A 19,748-nucleotide genomic window follows, 5' to 3' on the forward strand; every position below is an offset into this window, starting at 1 on the left:
GAAAATCTAAGTCCTGGGATAGCTGGCAGTCAGTCAGGACTGAAGTGCCTGGACAGGGGTCCACTGGGAAGCTTCCACAGAGCCCGGCATGCATTATGCCTAATGCTAGCTAGTGCCTGCTGAAAGGCACTCAAAAATTCACCTCTAATTGAAGCCAATATATTTTGCTATGTTAAGCTGAATAGAGTCTGATAATAAGCACAATACATGCAAGGGTGGAATGTATTCCTTTCACGTCCTGGGACTTTCCAGATTGTTTCCCTCTGTAGTTCTCTCACAATCTAAATCTCTGCTTTAAAATTTCACTTCATTCTGTCACATTCAAGACGCCATTCATCATTGTCCAAATATTACTGTTTGAACATCTCTGCTTCTAGGCTCCCATCTGTCAGCATTAAAGGGTTGTCCCCCCATCACAGTCATCCTGATGAAATTCTAAGATGCAATTGAATGGAAAACCCCTTTAGGTACTATATTCCGTGTTTAATCCCTCCCTGATTAAATCAGGTTCATGTCTTGTCTTATCCCCTGGCAGTACAGAGAGAATAGAACTGATGAATAACAACAAACATTGTCAAAGAAATAAAGGATGCTGGAAGATTAGCACATTTCAGTTTATGAGCCATTGCTGGGGCATACGGGAGAAACTAATTTTATGAAAAACAGCTTAATCCTCGGTTTATTACAAGTGTTATGAAGCTATAAACCATTCTTCTTACCTTCAGACTGACATAGGATTCTGTTGTTAAGCTCCTCTTTTTCCTGTTTCAAAAGAGCATTCTCCTCTTCTAGGTCTGATACGCGCTAAGGAAGAAACAAGGCAAAGTAATACCTCTTGTAGTGTAGGCCAGCTCAAGGTCAGGCTCTCTTCAGGGGAATAAGTTTCACACACACACACAGGTTTTTTGGTTGGTTAGTTTCTTGTTTGTTTGTTTTTTTAAACCAAACAGGGTTTTTTTTCTCCTTGCCATTTTGGAGCTATTCTCACTGCATCAGGAGCATGAGTGGTAAAAAAGATATTAACTGCAACTGAACGGTGTTTATTTTCGAAGTAAATTGTCCCATAGACACTTGTGTTTACTGCAAAACCTCAATGCAAAAAAGGTCAAGTTGGCAAATTATATCTATTTCTTTGAATAGGAACACAATACATACTAGTCACAGGGCTCCAATAGTTGATTATGTCATCCAAATACTGAGAAGCCCATGCTCAGAATTAAGTACTGAAGATCTATACCTCTCTTAAAAATTACAACATTGACTTTGTTACAATATTCTGCAATTGATCCTTCTACTACACAGTATCACAAAACAGGCATTTGCTAGGTATAGATTTCTATGGCAGCGCAAATGCCATTTGCAGGTGTTACAATTACAGGACTTGGAATGTGAAAGAAAACAACACCATGACATGTGTTAGAGACAAAGTATCAATGGTGCAGCTGTGAAAGGGTTCAGAAAGGTGAAAAGGAACAGAGAAAAGGTACAAACAGAGGAGAAAAAGTACACCATTGTTCTGAATATTCTAAAAAGAATGAAAAAAAAAAAGTGATGTACAATATAAATGAAACCAGAATGCTATACAGGACTGGATAGCCAACTGTCCAAGCAGATGTGTTACCAGCTATAACAGCATTTCAGCACACCTGCCAATTAAAAGGGGATTTAGAGGCAAAATAAAGAGAAAGAAAATGTTCTCACACAAAAAAGACTATGCAGAAGATTTAAATTTTCCAGGTGATGTGTCTGTCTAGGTCGTTATACTGTGCTTATCACCATGGATGTAAGTGCCTGACAAACAAAATACTACATATTTCAAACCTTTTTAAACTCTGAAATTTTATGTTTATACCCACTCATTGAATTTTATACTCAGATTATATGCACTCTGGGATAAGAACTGTTTTACTCTGTTTTTACAGGACCTAGCAAATTGGTTCCAATCCTGATCAGGGCCTCTAGATGTTACCGTAGTACAAAGAGATAATAAATCATAATAATTCCTCCTCCTCCTCCAACAGTAACTGACAGATAGTTGATGACTGCACTGACTGAGCACTAACAACCCCTATTAAACATGGAAGTTATAAGAAATGCTATTTAAAACATGAGACAAAGTAAAACTAAATATCATGCAAGACACCTCAACTCCTGGAGTGAAACTAGTAGCATTACTCTACCTACTAAATCTATTTATCCTTGGTACTGTTAATTTATTCAATAGTATTATTTTAGACAAGTCAAAACATTAAAACATTATATTAAGAAGTGTGACGTATTGCTCTGTTTAAGTTGAACACTTCTACTGTTGCCAGGAAGGAGAGAACAAAACAACACAGTATTCCAATATAATGTTATTCGCTAGGTCTCTGCAGTTGCAGTTCATAGCACGACCATCATAATTTAGAAAATAGCTGCACAGAACATATGGGGATCTTGAGCTGCCTGAAGAAAACCAGCTCCATACTACAGCATAATAAAGGTTTTTCCACTGTCCAAGCAAGAATAATGACACAATCCTGCTAAAACCCATGTATCTTTAGTGGCAGCCTAAATGATTTGTTCATATTGAATTCCTCAGTTTTCTGGGAAGGCAGAATAAATAGAGATATTTTATTTTAAAAATGGTTACCAAAATTGTTAGTGGAAGTAAAAGCAGAGAGAACATTCTAATGCAGTCAGAAATTCAACCTGCTTTGCACTATGGTGTTCAAGCACAGTCACTTACAAATCTTTTATAATGATCTATTCACAAGCTATCACTATCCACATCCAGCTCTCTGCTATGTCTGCATACATAACAGGTTTGCATCATAGAATTGTAGGACTGGAAGGGATCTCGAGATGTCATCTAGTCCAGTTCCCTGCACTCACAGCAGGACTAAGTATTATCTAGACCATCCCTGACAGGTGTTTGTCTAACCTGCTCTTAAAAATCTCCAGAAATGATGGAAATTACACAACCTCCCTCGGCAATTTAGTCCAGTGCTTAACTACCCTGACAGGAAGTTTTTCCTAATGTCCAACTTAAACCGCCCTTGCTGCAATTTAAGCCCTTGCTTCTTGTCCTATCCTCAGAGGTTAAAGAAAACAATTTTTCTCCCTCCTTCTTGTAACAACCTTTCATGTACTTGAAAACTGTTACCATGTCCCCTCTCAGTCTTCTCTTCTCCAGACTGAACAAACTCAATTTTTTCAATCTTTCCTCAGAGGTCAAATTTTCTAGACCTTCAATCATTTTTGTTGCTCCTCTCTGGACTTTCTCCAATTTGTTCACATTTTTCCTGAAATGTGGCACCCAGCACTGGACACAATACTCCAGTTGAGACCTAATCAGTGTGGAGAAGGGCGGAAGAATTACTTCTCGTGTCTTGCTTACAACACTCCTGCTAATACATCACAGAATGAGGTTTTCTTTTTTGCCAGTGGTACACTGTTGATCATATTTAGCTTGTGATTCACTATAACCCCCCAAGATCCTTTTCCACAGTACTCCTTCCTAGGCAGTCATTTCCCATTTTGTATGTGTGCAACTGATTGTTCCTTTCTAAGTGGAGTACTTTGCATTTGTCCTTATCGAATTTCATCCTATTTACTTCAAACTATTTCTCAAGTTTTTCCAGCTCATTTTGAATTTTAATCCAATCCTCCAAAGCACTTGCAACCCCTCCCACCTTGGTATCATCTGCAAACTTTAAAAGTATATGCCCTATGCCATTATCTAAATCATTGATGAAGTTATTGAACAGAACAGGACCCAGAACTGATCACTGAGGAACCCCACTTGATATGCCCTTCCAGTTTCACTGTGAACCACTGATAACTACTCTGAGAATGGTTTTCCAACTAGTTATGCACCCACCTACAAGTAGCTCCATCTAGGTTGTATTTCCCTAGTTTGTTTATGAGAAGGCCATGCAAGGCATTATCAAAAGCCTTACTAAAATCAAGATATACCAGATCTACCGCTTCCCCCCATCCACAAGGCTTGTTACCCTGTCAAAGGAAGCTATCAGATTGGTTTGACACAATTTGTTCTTGAGAAATCCATGCTGACTGTTACCTATCTCCTTATTATCTTCTAGATGTTTGCAAACCGATTTCCTAATTATGTGCTCTATTATCTTTCTGTGTACTGACGTTAATGGATACTGCTGCAGACTAGAGAGAGAGAGACAGAGATAAAATAAAGAAAAGCCTTTTTCTAAACCATGCAGAATTACTAATGACTGTCTGAGCTGGATGAATATATGATTATGCTGTACCAGAATATGAACTTGAGTTTCATGTATTTAAAATATTTTATTTCAAATCTTTGGATGTATAAATGGGAATATCAGCTAGGCGTAGAGAGGTTATTTTACCTCTGTATTTAGCAACGGTGTGACCTCTGCTGGAATAATGTGTCCAGTTCTGATGTTCACACTTCAAGAAAGATGTTGATAAACTGGAGAGGGTTCAGAGAAGAGCCATGAGAATGATTAAAGGATTGGATAATATACCTTATAAGTGCTAGATTGGAGGAGCTCAGGCTACTTAGTTTAACAAAGAGAAGGTTAAGGGGTGATTTGATCAGTCTATAAATACCTTGATGGGGAACTGAAATTTGTTAAGAGGGCTATTCAGTCTAGCAGACAAAGGGTAAAAAGATCCAACAACTGGAAGCTGAAACATGAATTAGTTCAGGGAAGATCTATGGTCTGTGTTATGCAGGAGGTCAGAGTAGATTATCACAAATGCTATTATTCTATGAATTTATGAAAAACGAAGTATTTCTACTTTGAGAACTGGAGCATGTTTTAGTTTTAACTACACATTTTTACAGGACACTAGTATCCAGTGCCATACCTGACAAAAAACAAATGGAGAAAGAACTCCAATTTCTGCTACAGAGCAGATTGTATGGTAGAGCCTTACATTAAATACCTTTAAAGCTAACTGAGTGAAAAATATTTCCCAAAGGCTAAAGTACTATGTATGTGCCCTTTATGAAAGTAACCCACAAACACTGGGAATGGAAAAATAGAGATTTCGCAGCCTCGGGCCCAACTTCGATTGGAGAAAGAAAAGAATAGTATAGACTAGAAACAAAAAGAAATATCCTTAGCTAGAAGCTATCCTTTATCCTTGATAAACCCTAAATTAAAGCTCTTTTATATCAGACCGAATGGGTTTTGTTTATTGCTTTCTTGTTTCCATATGAAAGAGAAATGGGAACTTATCAACATTCACGTTTCAGAGAAACGTGGTGAGAACAGAAAGGTCCATTTAATGCAGGTGTAGATAAGTAGAGCATGTTATTCAGCAGCAATGCTGCAGAAATTCCTTCTCCAGTTGGAAGTCTCTATCTTCAACACATTTCCTTTTGGGCCAGATTTCAAGAGAGCTCAGCTCACATTTGCCTACATGAAGTGGCTGGATTTTCTGAAGCACTCAGCATTCAGCAGCTCCCATTGAGAACTGTCTGTTTTACCTATTTGCATGGTGGGGGCTGTTGGGTGCTGAGCAGTTTTGAAGATTTGGTCCTTATTTGGGAGCTGTTTTGAAATCTAGCCCCAATTGTGGGTGCTGAGCACTTCTGAAAGACTGATCCTTTAGACTGGCAAAAGATGTTAGGATTGTCCTAAAAAAAAAAAAAATCTTTGCTAGCTTGTGAGAATCCTCACAACTCACCGAAGAACTCTGTTACGAATCTCTTGAAATCCATAAAGAACTGTTTCTAAGTATTCACACCAGAAAAGGAAAAGGAGATGCTCATCCTATAAATGAGAAGAATTATCCTAAAAGTAGGAAGATGGCAGAGAAAAGCGGAAAGCGTAAGACTTAAGAACAGATTTTGCAGTTACATTGGAACCAAAATGGACTTGATCATGTCAGCAGCTGTCACAAGTTCAAGAAAGCAAAGGACACAATCAACTTGATCTAACTGAAAAAAAAATGTTCTCAGGTGATTTTTGTGCTAAAATCTAAAGAGAATGCATTTCTGCCTTTCTCACCATGTTTCCATAATATAGCTATGGGGAAAGCTTAGGGCTTGATGACCTAAGGAAATGGACTGGAATAGCAATTTGGAATATTCCAGAATAGCTTCCTTTGCGGACACTCTATTCCGAAACGAAAGTCACTTTATTCCACACGATAGCTTTTCTGCAATAACTATTCCTGTTAATTTCCCTGTACCTACGAGCCGTTAGTCGTAGAGTTTTGATGATTTACTATGAGAGCCACATTATCAAATCACTCAAACAGCCAAAGCTTTACAATTAAACCCAGAGGATGCTTAGTACAAGCACGCTTTCTTCACATCCAATCCCAACAGGGAAACCAGCCTGAATGTCTACATAGCAATTTGACAGCCCCGAGCCCACTTCAGCTGACCTGGGTCAACCACAGGTGTTTGCTGTGTAGACGTACCCTTAAGGCTAGTGTCTGCTCACACTAGTGCTTTTCTTGTACAAAGGCTCGATATTGCCAACATTTTATATAACTTCAATTTCAAGAAAGATGGATTGCTCAGGTGTATTGACATACCGGGGCAGAAAGCAACTTCTGCCTCTAGTGCAATATACTGATTCAAATCCAGCTAAGCTGGTAGTACTGAGAGTTGTTAGAAATGGCAGGCTGATTGCTTATGGGAAGTGATTTAGCAATCTCAATCCAGTTCCTAGTGCACAGGTACCCACAACACAAAACCACCATGATCAGCATCATTAGCAGTCTCACGGCCACAGATTGAATGGTCCTGTGCAACGAACAAGCCCTCACTCCCGACACTGTGTCAGAACAGGATGATAGTATCCTTTAAACGGTTTTGTGTGCCCACTAATGGTGCTCTCTGTGCCCTATGTTTTAGAAGCCACCAGAAACCAGTCAAAGCAGCCGTACATGTGTGGCTAGGCCTTGCATGTTTGTGTAGTTAGCGAACACAGTTATTTGGGACCCAACTGTGCCCACATGGTTTCTTCATAGTTATTGTTGTGCAAAGTTGACCAGATACAAACACCATCCTAACACCGTATGCCCAGGCCATGGTTAAGGCACAGAGGCAGGGAAGCTTGAACTGCCACTTGCTCTCCGCATTGTGTGGATAAGCAGTGGACTTCATGTAGTGAAAGGATGAAAAAGCAGGACTTTCAAAAGCCCCTGAAGGAGTCTGATGCCTCACTCCCACTGAAAGTCCCATAGGTGCTTTTGAAAATCTCACCCTTAGATTCTTAACAAAAACATCTGCCTCTGATTGCCTGAAAAAAAAGGCCTACCCTCCATGGTGCCTACACACCACATGGAGGGCACGCGATAAACACAACACATACCTTTCGGAGTAGATCTTTCTCCTTATCATAGGTGTCTTCAATAATCTTCCTTTCACTGTGGGATTTCTCGAGCTCCAGCCTGAGGCTCTCAATCTCTTTTTTCAAGTTTACAAGCTGGTTGGTATCCCCCCGATTCTGCCGATATTGCTCCAGCTCCTTCTTCATCTTTTCCACATCAGTGGAATAGGCAGAGGTAAGTGCAGAGAGCTGCTCATTCAGGTGCCTGTATTCTTTGTTCTGCAAGCCACAACCCAGCAAAAAGGAAAGGATTACGTGAGCAGGACCAATTGCAAAAGCAACAGATAGAAAAATCCTGAATGTGGTAGGTAATACATTTTAAATAGTAGATGGCAGTGCGCATATATGGTCCCCTTTCCTAATTAATAAAGCAGACATAAGCCAAACCCAATTTAAAATGACAACAGGAAATCTTAATAGTAATATTTCTGTAACAATTATACAAGCATTTATTTACTTTGTTAAACTAGAAATAAATGCAAATAATGTTTGTTAATTCTTGTAACAGAAACAGTAAACTATATTTTTATTACACCTTCAAAATAAGCAGCGTTGCTTAATGCAATTGGTTTGCAGTATTTTATGATGCAGTTTATCTTTTTCTTCTCAGCACTTATGCCTTCAGGATCCTGCTGTGACAATGAACTGTAACGTAATTGCAGGCTTGAGCACAAAGCTCTATGCCTCATCTATGGGATGCAGTGGTTCAATAGGCCTTTTCACTAGCTCTGATTTTTTTTTTTAACCTGTCACCAATTGCTCACTTAAGTAGCTTCCTCTAAAGAGTTTGAGATCTGAAAATTCACCGCCCCTTGGTTGATGCTTGTGGCTCAAATCAAAGTTAATGGGAATCACATATCGTACAATTCCCTTGATTATTATTACAGTCAACCGCACAAAAGAATTTCTCTTTCTTCCCCTGAAAATTCACAAATCACAGCAGCATGTCCTCTTAGGTGAAAAGTCTATCAAATATCATTACTAGTATTACAAAGCCATCTCCCTGGGTACAGTTGCTTATGAAAAATAAGGTTATTTTAAAACTCTTCCTCTTTTCTTTTGCTTTTTTTAAAGTGACCTGCAAAGGATTTTTAAAAACTGGGTTTATGCCCTTTTTTGCTTCTTTTGCTGTATTAACAAAACCTGAAAGATTTTTTGTTTTTTAAACAGTTTTTCTCTGGTTGAGTTTTACTTGGTCTTCCCTGGCTTTGCTGGAGGATGTGTTGATGGGTAGGGGGCATCTCAAGATGTATAGTATGAGCTCACACACCTTGACAAAAGTGCTTCAGTTAACTCTCATAATTTGGTGCTTTTGTCAAAGCTTCAGCTCCTGGAGTCAGGTGAGTACAGGAGAATCCCAGCTTTCATTTTGATCAATTAAAGTTTCTAGCCCATGTGACTGCAGAGAAAAGCTTGAAAATGTGAAGCCTAAAGGCTCAAAAGCCAGAAGGCAAAAACAAAGAAGCCACAAATGTATTATTTTTAAAGTCTCATGATTTTGGGAGGCCCAGATTCATAAATTTTGAATGCTTGGGGTTGGCAATGCTGTGAAAGGATCAGGGTATTAAATCTTTAACAATTATCTCTTTTGCCAAAAAATGGTCATTAGTCACTGAAGTTAAATAGGTGTTAACAAAAAACAAACACGAAGGCTGCAGCCCTGGCCACAATGAAGTCAATGGCCATTTCCAAAGAGGTCCATTTAGAAGTAAAAGTTATGCTTTGGCGGTGAAGAACTGCAACACATTCTCGCCAGCTCATGAAACTCTGACTCTTCCTCCTCTGTAAAGGCACTTGTGACCACTGTTTGCTCTCTTAATGCTAAGTAAAGTTTTCTGCATGAGTTCCAAAGATAAGATTTTGGATCTGTCAGGTGACAGATATCGTTTCAATACCCATTAAGAATCAGGGCACTTTTTAGTCACAGAGACAAAAGAACATTCACCTTCCCAAAGGCAGCAAAGCCACATGCATCTAGCATTGGTTGTCTGAAGCATAATAAGTCACCTGCACAGTACCAAAGCAAACCCCTCTGAAAACCAATGAGGTGTGTGCATGCATGTAAAGCTATGCAGATTCACAGTGCGCTTCTTTGGTAACAGTCTCACAGGGGAGAGTCACAGGCAGCTACTTTATATGTATGTTTCATCACCTTTTTAGGACACACAACATGGAAGCATAAATGGCTAAAATAATAGGCCTGATGTGATGAAATGAGGTACCTGGGGGTAAAGTACGTTGTAGGAGGCCACCATCACAATGAACAAGAGTCACGATAACTAGATAGGCACTAAATTAAAATTTGGGTAAAAGGCCGCTTGAGAGGCTCATGTGCACCTCCCAAAACAGTAATAAATGGTGATCCTTCGTCTTTCCTGAATGGAGAGCTCGGAATGACTTGCTGGAGAGAAAGCAGTGAGGGTTAGAGGGTACTAATTCTTCCCTCTGAAAGGTGCATAAGGTACAAAATCTAACTTCATCAAAAAGAGAAACGTCAACAAGAGATTTGGAGGAGCGCTGGACGAATAACTGATTTTTTAGTTCATCGGCAGTTCTAAAAAATAATAATAAAAACAATTGGTTTGACCTGAACTGAATCTGGAAAATTTCAGAATTTTTCAGCAAATTGACAAAGTGCGTTTTGGGTCAAAGAGAACATTTCCTCTTGAAGCGCTAGATTCACCAGGGGATTTTGGCACTAGTCCCAAAACAGACAGAGGAAGAAGAGCCATACCTTATAACTTTTAGCCCAGTGGTCAGGGGAATCAACCAAGCATGTGGGGAGCTCAGGTTCAATTCCCCACTCAGCTTGATGTAGAGCAAGGACTTGAACTTGGGTCTCCCACCTCCCAGGTGAATGCCCTAACCACCAGGCTATAGGCTATTCTGGGGTGGGTTATTCTTAATCTCTCCTGATGAAGCTGTTCCGCTTTGTATGAAATACTTGAATAGTCATTGGGTGAGAAAGAGAATGATGATAGCCTAGTGGTTAGTGAACTCTCTTACAAGGTAGAAGGCCCAAGTCCCAGACCCTGCTCTACTAAATATTTAAATTATTTATACTAAGTGGAAGAGCTTTAACAGAAGAGATTGAGAGAGACCTGTCCCAAAATACCACATTGCCCAGTGGTTAGGGTGCTCTCTGGGGAGATAGAAGACCCCAGTTCAAATCCCTGCTCTATATCGGGGCGGGGGGCGGAAATGAACCCAGGAGAGTACCGTAACTACTGAGCAGAACGTTTAAAGGGGCACTCTCAGCAGCACCACCACCTCCTCCCCATTTTGTAAATAGTGCAGAAGTCCCCTTGTGAATCAAGCACACACGCACACACAAAATTGGCCAAAACTATTCAGCGAATTTGCAAATAGTTTTCAACCAACCCAAACTGCATTTTTCAAATAAACTATTTGACTGGGGGGGAAAAAAAAAAAAAAGGCCCAGCTCTAACCCAGCACTAAGCCAACTATTTCTATCTACCTATAAGCTGCCCAAGTCCTGCTTCCCAGCTGAATGATAATTCTGCATGACGCTTTGCCATTCAGGATCAGAAAAGCCAACAATATCTGAAGATCATATCTCCTCTATTTTTATCTTTGCACCCTTTTCCTTGCAGCAAATAATGACAAGTGGTTGAGGAACAATACAATGGATATCAGCAGAAAGTTTGGTTTGGCAGGAGCTTTCTTCTATAACACAGCAAATCCCCACCCAGGGGATCTGTCTCAATGAGTTAACATTTATCTTACTTAATTCAGTGTGAGCTAAGGTTAAATGAGGACAGGCCCATGCTTTTACAGATGAAAACAGGCTGGCGATTTTTTCCTCCTAGCATGCTGTAACCTTCACAACAGTGTTCTTGATGCAGTCTGCAGGACTATACAACTACAAACAGCTGTAAATGGGCTCACTGTAGGCTAGCTTTTGTGGAGTTTAGATTCTAGTTTTGATTTGCATGCTGCTATGTAAGGTGCCCGTTCAGTAATCAAACTTGGGTGGCTAAGATATGGCAACTAAGTCTGCATTTGGGTACTTGGGTCTCTAAATATCAATTTTAGGTACCTAGATGTGGATGCAAGTGGCCCAAATTGGGCATTCTAAACCAGGCACCCAAGATTGAAAATTGGACTCACAGGCTTCATTCACCACTGCCATACGTGAGTGCCACTCATTTGAAGCTAAAAGTGGTGACATTGGCTCATAGTATTAATTACTGATGGCTTGATTGTCTGGACTAACGTATTTAAGCCGGCACATACAAATTTCCTATCCTCTTCAATACTGCAGGCAGCCAACAGGAACTCTTGTGTAGTACAGAGGCATGCAAGCTTTAAGGCCAAGAGAGACTGCACGTGGTACAGAACGTTTCCTGACTTGCCCCCAACAGAATGACAAAAGGTACTTGCTAATGAATGGGTACCACATAACCCAGCACCTTTTATCGTCTGTGTATATGGTAACCAGAATGAGAACTTATCTGAAAACATCACCATCACCAAGTGAATTGTAGTGAAGGAGTCAATTAAGGAGACTGTTTATCTGGAAAGGGACAATTGAAGAGCCCACATAAATAGGAATTTTTCCATCGCACAACTGAGCCATTTGGATGATCTCCAACATTTGCCTTTGCAATGCTCATGTTATGTTGTGAAGCTAAATGGATAATGCAAAACACATCTAATTAGAATAGCTCACTTACTTCCTCAATAGCGAACAGGGAAAATCCCTTAAACTGAATTCTTCTTGCTAAAAGACCCGTAACCAAGAAGCTATTCTGTAGCCTTCTTATGACAAACAGCACTTGATTAACGACTTCATCTTTTCCAAAAGCCTCCATACTAAAACTGTCTCTCAAACTGTCAGGCATCTGTCACCTAAAATCTACCATTTCAAAATGCAATGTATTTGTATTACAAAGATGGCCGGTCAGGTTTAAAACAAGCCTATTCAAAAGGCTTTGCAAACTGTGTATTTATTCAATTTATTCATTACCTTCTAGTTGGTTGTCAAATGAACTGACTCCCAGAATATATAGATTCATAGATTCTAGGACTGGAAGGGACCTCGAGAGGCCATCAAGTCCAGTCCCCTGCCCTCATGGCAGGACCAAATACTGACTAGACCATCCCTGATAGACATTTATCTAACCTACTCTTAAATATCTCCAGAGATGGAGATTCCACAACCTCCCTAGGCAATTTATTCCAGTGTTTAACCATCCTGACAGTTAGGAACTTTTTCCTAATGTCCAACCTAAACCTTCCTTGCTGCAGTTTAAGCCCATTGCTTCTTGTTCTATCCTTAGAGGTTAAGGTGAACAAGTTTTCTCCCTCCTCCTTATGACACCCTTTTAGATACCTGAAAACTGCTATCATGTCCCCTCTCAGTCTTCTCTTTTCCAAACTAAACAAACCCAATTATTTCAGTCTTCCTTCATAGGTCATGTTCTCAAGACCTTTAATCATTCTTGTTGGTCTTCTCTGGACCCTCTCCAATTTCTCCACATCTTTCTTGAAATGCAGTGCCCAGAATTGGACACAATACTCCAGTTGAGGCCTAACCAGCGCAGAGTAGAGCGGAAGAATGACTTCTCGTGTCTTGCTCACAACACACCTGTTAATACATCCCAGAATCACGTTTGCTTTTTTTGCAACAGCATCACACTGTTGACTCATATTTAGCTTGTGGTCCACTATAACCCCTAGATCCCTTTCTGCCATACTCCTTCCTAGACAGTCTCTTCCCATTCTGTATGTGTGAAACTGATTGTTCCTTCCTAAGTGGAGCACTTTGCATTTGTCTTTGTTAAACTTCATCCTGTTTACCTCAGACCATTTCTCCAATTTGTCCAGATCATTTTGAATTATGACCCTGTCCTCCAAAGCAGTTGCAATCCCTCCCAGTTTGGTATCATCTGCAAACTTAATAAGCGTACTTTCTATGCCAATATCTAAGTCGTTAATGAAGATATTGAACAGAGCCGGTCCCAAAACAGACCCCTGCGGAACCCCACTTGTTATGCCTTTCCAGCAGGATTGGGAACCATTAATAACAACTCTCTGAGTACGGTTATCCAGCCAGTTATGCACCCACCTTATAGTAGCCCCATCTAAATTGTATTTGCCTAGTTTATCGATAAGAATATCATGCGAGACCGTATCAAATGCCTTACTAAAGTCTTGGTATACCACAACCACAGCTTCTCCCTTATCCACAAGACTCGTTATCCTATCGAAGAAAGCTATCAGATTGGTTTGACACGATTTGTTCTTTACAAATCCATGCTGGCTATTCCCTATCACCTTACCACCTTCCAAGTGTTTGCAGATGATTTCCTTAATTACTTGCTCCATTATCTTCCCTGGCACAGAAGTTAAACTAATTGGTCTGTAGTTTCCTGGGTTGTTTTTATTTCCCTTTTTATAGATGGGCACTATATTTGCCCTTTTCCAGTCTTCTGGAATCTCTCCTGTCTCCCATGATTTTCCAAAGATAATAGCTAGAGGCTCAGATACCTCCTCTATTAGCTCCTTGAGTATTCTAGGATGCATTTCATCAGGCCCTGGTGACTTGCAGGCATCTAACTTTTCTAAGTGATTTTTAACTTGTTCTTTTTTTATTTTATCTGCTAAACCTACCCCCTTCCCATTAGCATTCACTAGGTTAGGCATTCCTTCAGACTTCTCGGTGAAGACCGAAACAAAGAAGTCATTAAGCATCTCTGCCATTTCCAAGTTTCCTGTTACTGTTTCTCCCTCTTCACTGAGCAGTGGGCCTACCCTGTCTTTGGTCTTCCTCTTGCTTCTAATGTATTGATAAAAAGTCTTCTTGTTTAGCTACAGGAATAAAGGGAGTTTGAGCTCATTTTGTGCCTTTGCCTTTCTAATCTTGCCCCTGCATTCCTGTGTTGTTTGCCTATATTCATCCTTTGTAATCTGTCCTAGTTTCCATTTTTTATATGACTCCTTTTTATTTTTTTAGATCATGCAAGATCTCATGGTTAAGCCAAGGTGGTCTTTTGCCACATTTTCTATCTTTCCTAACCAGAGGAATAGCTTGCTTTTGGGCCCTTAATAGTTTCCCTTTGAAAAACTGCCAACTCTCCTCAGTTGTTTTTCCCCTCAGTCTTGATTTCCATGGGACCTTACCTATCAGCTCTCTGAGCTTACCAAAATCCGCCTTCCTGAAATCCATTGTCTCTATTTTGCTGTACTCCCTTCTACCCTTCCTTAGAATTGCAAACTCTATGATTTCATGATCACTTTCACCCAAGCTGCCTTCTACTTTCAAATTCTCAATGAGTTCCTCCCTATTTGTTAAAATCAAGTCTAAAATATGGTACGGTCCAATGGAATGTAGCAGTTATTCTGCATTCCAGATATTTGTTAAAGCAGGAAGCTTAAGAAAAACACTTTTCCCAAATTTATGTCTGAAGTATGTGTTTCAATTCTAGCTATTCTGGATTTTCAAGCATGTGGTTTGAAATTGCCTGGTTTTACTTTTCACCTCAATCAACACGGCGTGTTTTTCAGAAGAGAGGGTTACAGCCTGTGGGTGCTCCACTTCAGATGAATGTGTGTCCCTACGCTTTTGTTCAGAGAATTTCAGCAGCGGTGCTCATCTGGGTCGCACATGCACTCTCCCAGTCTCGTGCCGTTGTCGGTGCCTATCTAGCGCACATGACCAGACCCCCTCTCAGTTCCTTCTCTACTGTAGAGTCAGTATATTGAACTCCGAAGTAGAGGGGAGGAGGGCAGGTAGTGGAGTACCCACATAGACATCCATCTCGAAGAACCTGTTACTGCACAGGGGGAGTAACCCTCTCCTTCTTTGAGGAATGTCCCTGTGGGTGCTCCATTCCAGGTGATTGTTGAGCAGTGCCCTTCAGTGGATGGAAGGAGCTTCAGAGTTGCATGGGTAATTGATGACAATACAGTAAGTCCTAACAGGGTGTCCGATCTTGAGCCTGGTCTATTGCATAGTGCTCTGTGAACATGTGCAGATACCCAGGTAGCTGCTTTGCATAGGTCTATGATCGGTGCTTGTTTAAAAAGGCTACTGAGGTTGATAAGGATCTGGTGGAGTGGGTTTGGATCCCTGCTGGGGGTTGTAACTCCTTCTGTTGGTAACAAAGCTGAATGCACCCAATAAATTGAATGCACCCAGAGTCTGTTTTGGAGCTAATGGAACCTTTAGATCAGTCCAAAGTTGAAATGAAAAGCCTCAGTGACTTTCTGAAGGGTGTAGTTCTTTCAAGGTAGAACACTAGTGTGCGTCTGACATCCAGAGCGTGTAATATTGAGTCCCATTTGCTCCCATGGAGTTTAGGGAAGAACGAGGGAAGATGGATTGGTTGGTTCAAGTGAAAAGAAGAAGGTACTTTGAGTAAAAATTTAGGATGAGGTCTTAGCATGACCTTGACCCTTGAAAAAGATGGGTGTATGGGGTGTGCCAGAAGAGCCCCTATCTCTCCCACTTGTCAAGCAGACATGATCGCGACAAAGGCAGCCACCTTCTTTGATAGGTGTGTCAGAGAGCATGTTGCTAATGGTTCCAATAGGGCTCTGGTGAGGCAGCAGAGAACCAAGTTCAAGTCCCGAGGTGGGTAAGTACTCAAATTTCAGGTTAGACGTTTCTGATATTCTTGAGAAAGCATTTAGTTATAGTATGGGCAAATAGAGATATCCCATCCACCTTGCGGTGAAAAGAGGCAATAGACATGAGATATACTCTAATGAAGATAAGAGATAAGCCAGATTTTTTAAGTTCCAATATGTATTTTAATATCATTGGTAAGGGAGCGGTAACAGCCCGGGCTTGTTTGTTTTGGCACCAGATGTTGAATCTCTTCCATTTATGCAGGTAAGTATTACATGTGGTTGTCCTATGGCTGTTTAATAATATGTCCTTCACCTGTTCCGAGCAGGTCAGTTCGTCGTGATGGAACCATGTAGGTGCCATGCTCTTAGGTGAAGCCTCTCCAGGTTCGGGTGGTAAACCTGTCCGGCATCCTGCGATAGAAGGTTAGGTAGAAGGAGAAGAGTATGTGGCATACATACTGCCATCCTCAATAGATACAAGTACCAAGTTTGTCTGGGCCATGTGGGGGATATCAAGATGACTTTGGCCTTGCTGGTCCTTATTTTGTGAAGCACCCTCGATAGGAGGGGGATAGCGGGAAACGCGTATCGTAGTGGCACGTCCCATTTGATGAAAAAGACATCCCCCATGGATCAGGAGCCCAATCCTGCTCTCAAGCAGAATTGCAGGCATTTGTAATTCTGAGATGTCGTGAAGAGGTCTATAGATGGGACCTCAATGTCTGAATATGCTCTGCATGTTTAGTTCCCACTCATTCCCTGGGAGAATTCTCTGCTTAATATTTCTGTTGTGGTGTTTTAACGTCTTGGGAGATACGAGGCTCCCAATATTGACATTGTGCTGGACACACCAATTCCACAGTTTGATGGCTTCAGTGCATAGGGAGTGTGATCTTGCCCCTTCCTGTCGGTTTATATAAAACACTCAGGCAATGTTGTCCATCATTACCCTTATGGTCTCAATTCTGATCAAGGGTAGGAAGCGCAAGCATGCGCTGCAAACTGTGTGCAGTTCCAGGTGGTTTATGTGCAACAGTGTCTCAGAAGACGACCATCTGCCCTGAATTGTGTGGTGCTGTAGGTGAGCCCCCCCAGCCTATCAAGGAGGCGTCTGTTGTGAGAATCATTTAAGGTGGAGTCTGTGTAAAAGGGACTCCCACACACATGTTGAGTCTTTGACTTTGAGTGGCATGGTGAGGCGCTTGTTCAGACTGTGTCTTTATGGAACGCAGATGGTTCTTAGCCAGTCCTGAATGCAGTGCATGAGAAGTCCTGCGTGTCATACCACAAATGTAGTTGCCACCCTATGACCTAATAGTTGGAGGCAGGTCTGTGCTGATATCTGTGGGCTGCTCAGTACTGTGGAGATCAGATTGACTATAGTGACAAGTCTGTTTGTTGGCTGTGACACTTTGGCCTCCAGAGCACTGAGATGGGCCCCAATGAAGTCCAGTTTCTGCACGGGTGTCAGTGTTGATTTTGGAATGTTTAGTTGTAATCCCAGATGTGAAAAGAAGGCGACACTCCTGTGAGTAACGTCCAGGGCATGTGCCCAGGTAAGTGCCTTTAGTAGGCAAACATCCAGATAGGGAAATATTATTACCCGTTGCTTGCAGAGGTGTGCTGCCACTACCACAAGAATTTTGGAAAATACCCATGGTGCTGTTGAGATGCTGAAAGGTAGAACTTTGTACTGACAACGTTCTGTCCTCAGAGTAAATCTGAGAAACCTCCTGTGAGCGGGATGTATGGTTACATGAAAACAGGTGCCTTGGAGGTCGAGGGCTGAGAACCAGTTCCACTGTTTCAGTGCTGGTATTATTGTTGTTAGCGTGACCATCCTGAACCGCCGGACCTTTACAAATTTGTTGAGTTTTCTGAGGTCTAAAATAGATCTCTATCCCCTGTTCTTTTTCTGGGTTAAATAGTAGTGGGAATAAAAACCCTTCCCTCTGTGTTGTGATGGCACCTGTTCCAGAGAGCACAGATGTAGGAGGTGGTTTACCTCTTGCTGTAGAAGATGTTTGTGAGAGGGGTCTCTGAAGAGGGATGGGGAGGAAGGGTGAGAAGAAGGGATGGAGATGAAAGGTATTGAACAGCCTGTGTGCATTATTTCTAGAACCCAGGGTGATGGATTTCCATGCTGAGCAGAAAGGGGTCAAACAGTGTCTGAAATGGGGGATGGTCAATGATGGTGTCAGCACTGAGGAAGTGGGAGGTCACTTGGGCCCTCGACCAAACCCTCAAAATTGCTGTTTTGCAGAAGGTTGCTGGGACGCCAATGACTGAGGCGCAGGTGGTCAATGCCTTGGAGGTCTCGATCTGTGCCTTTGTGTGTCGTATTCCTTCTGTTGTTGGGCATACGGGGCAGACCTTGTCTGCTGGGAGGGATAGTATTTACCCTGTTTTTTTCTTGTTGCAGGTGTGTATATCCCCTGGGTACAAAGGGTTCCCCAAGAGTCCTTCAGGGTGTGGAGGGACTCGTCAGTCTTTGTTGCAAAGAGCTTCTGGCCATCAAAAGGGAGGTCCTCCATAGTGGATTGTACCTCTCTTGGGAAGCCAGACAGGTGGAGCCAGGAAGCTCAATGCAAACTATGGTGGTGTGCCATGGAGTGTGCCACCATGTCTGCTGCATCTAGAGATGCCTATAAGGCATTTTTGGCTAGGAGATGGCCCTTGGAGATGATGGCTTTACATTGGTCTCTTTTGTCTTCTGGTATGTAATCAATAAAGTCTGTGAGTTTGGAATAGTTTGTGTGGCTGTATTTCGGCATCAGTGCACCGTAATTTGCAATCTGAAATTGAAGAGCGGCTGATGAGTAGGCCTTGAGGCCAAAAAGATCTAATTGTTTCCACGCTTTGTCATATGGGGTGGATTGGTCTCGTCTGCCTTGTTGATTGACAATGTCAACAACTAAAGAGTTCAGTGCGAGGTGAGAAAATAAAAGGTCCATCCTTTGAGGGAATGTAATACTTTTTATCCACTCTCTTTGCAAGTGGGCGGTATTGTTGTCTGCCATGTTTTTTGCCAGCTCCATAAGTGTTCGTTTATCAGAAACACTATTTTTGACGAAGATGAAGTTTGGAGAATGTCCAGTAATTTGTGTTGGGACTCTGGGACCTCCTCTACAGGGATCTACAGGGAATCGGCAATTCTTTTGAAGAGCTCCTGGAAATGTTTGAAATCATCAGAAGTTGTGGATGGTCATAGCATTTTTGCCTCATCTGGAGAAGAGGAGGAAATGTTGGCCAATGGTGTCATTTCCTGCTCCAGGGCTGCCTCCTGTTCCTCAAAGCTTTACTCCAGAGGTTCTGATGGTGTAGCCAGTGAAGGTGGTGGGGGAAATTTAATCCTCTCCCTGTAGAAGTTTGGGGGCCAGGCATATTGTCTCCTGTATGCCCTCTAGGGGTCCCAGTAGGTCCACTGCATGGGGAATGGCATAGGTGGTGGCATCTATGGGTGGCCATTACCCGGTCTGGGTGTCAACCCTGTGGTAAGACTTAGGCTGTACAGGTGAGCCTATGCTGAAATAGTGTGGATGGGAGAGGAGTGGTGAAGGTGTGGTGGGTTGACACGGGACCATGCGTACCAGAGATACATTGGTATCAAAGAGTGGTGATTCTGGCGTCGCTGAGATCAGTAAGTCTTTCTGGTGCAGGAAATGGAGCGGTGCCGGTGGTTTCAGTGCCGAGGTGGTTGGTGTCAACAATGTTATTGTGCATGCAGGCGTCAGTGCTGACACACGAGCTCTCTGTGCTATGGGAGTGGAAGGTGGCGCCATAGCCTGTGGAGACTGCATCGGTGCCGCATCTTTAGGC

The 19,748-nt window shown here is 41.8% G+C and overlaps 1 protein-coding gene across 1 annotated transcript in view; it reads right to left on the reverse strand.

Annotated features, from left to right (window-relative positions):
• The window catches only part of MYO5B (myosin VB), a 256,177-nt gene that overhangs the window by 66,661 nt on the left and 169,768 nt on the right, over nucleotides 1-19,748 (reverse strand). The window contains exons 21-22 of the mRNA XM_065406951.1: nucleotides 7,314-7,550; nucleotides 720-804 (exon numbers count right to left, since the gene is read on the reverse strand). Coding sequence (XP_065263023.1) covers nucleotides 720-804; nucleotides 7,314-7,550 — 322 coding nt within the window. The remainder of the gene's footprint in view (nucleotides 1-719; nucleotides 805-7,313; nucleotides 7,551-19,748) is intronic.

This window comes from Emys orbicularis, chromosome 6 (genome assembly GCF_028017835.1).
Source record: "Emys orbicularis isolate rEmyOrb1 chromosome 6, rEmyOrb1.hap1, whole genome shotgun sequence".
NCBI lineage: Eukaryota > Metazoa > Chordata > Testudines > Emydidae > Emys > Emys orbicularis.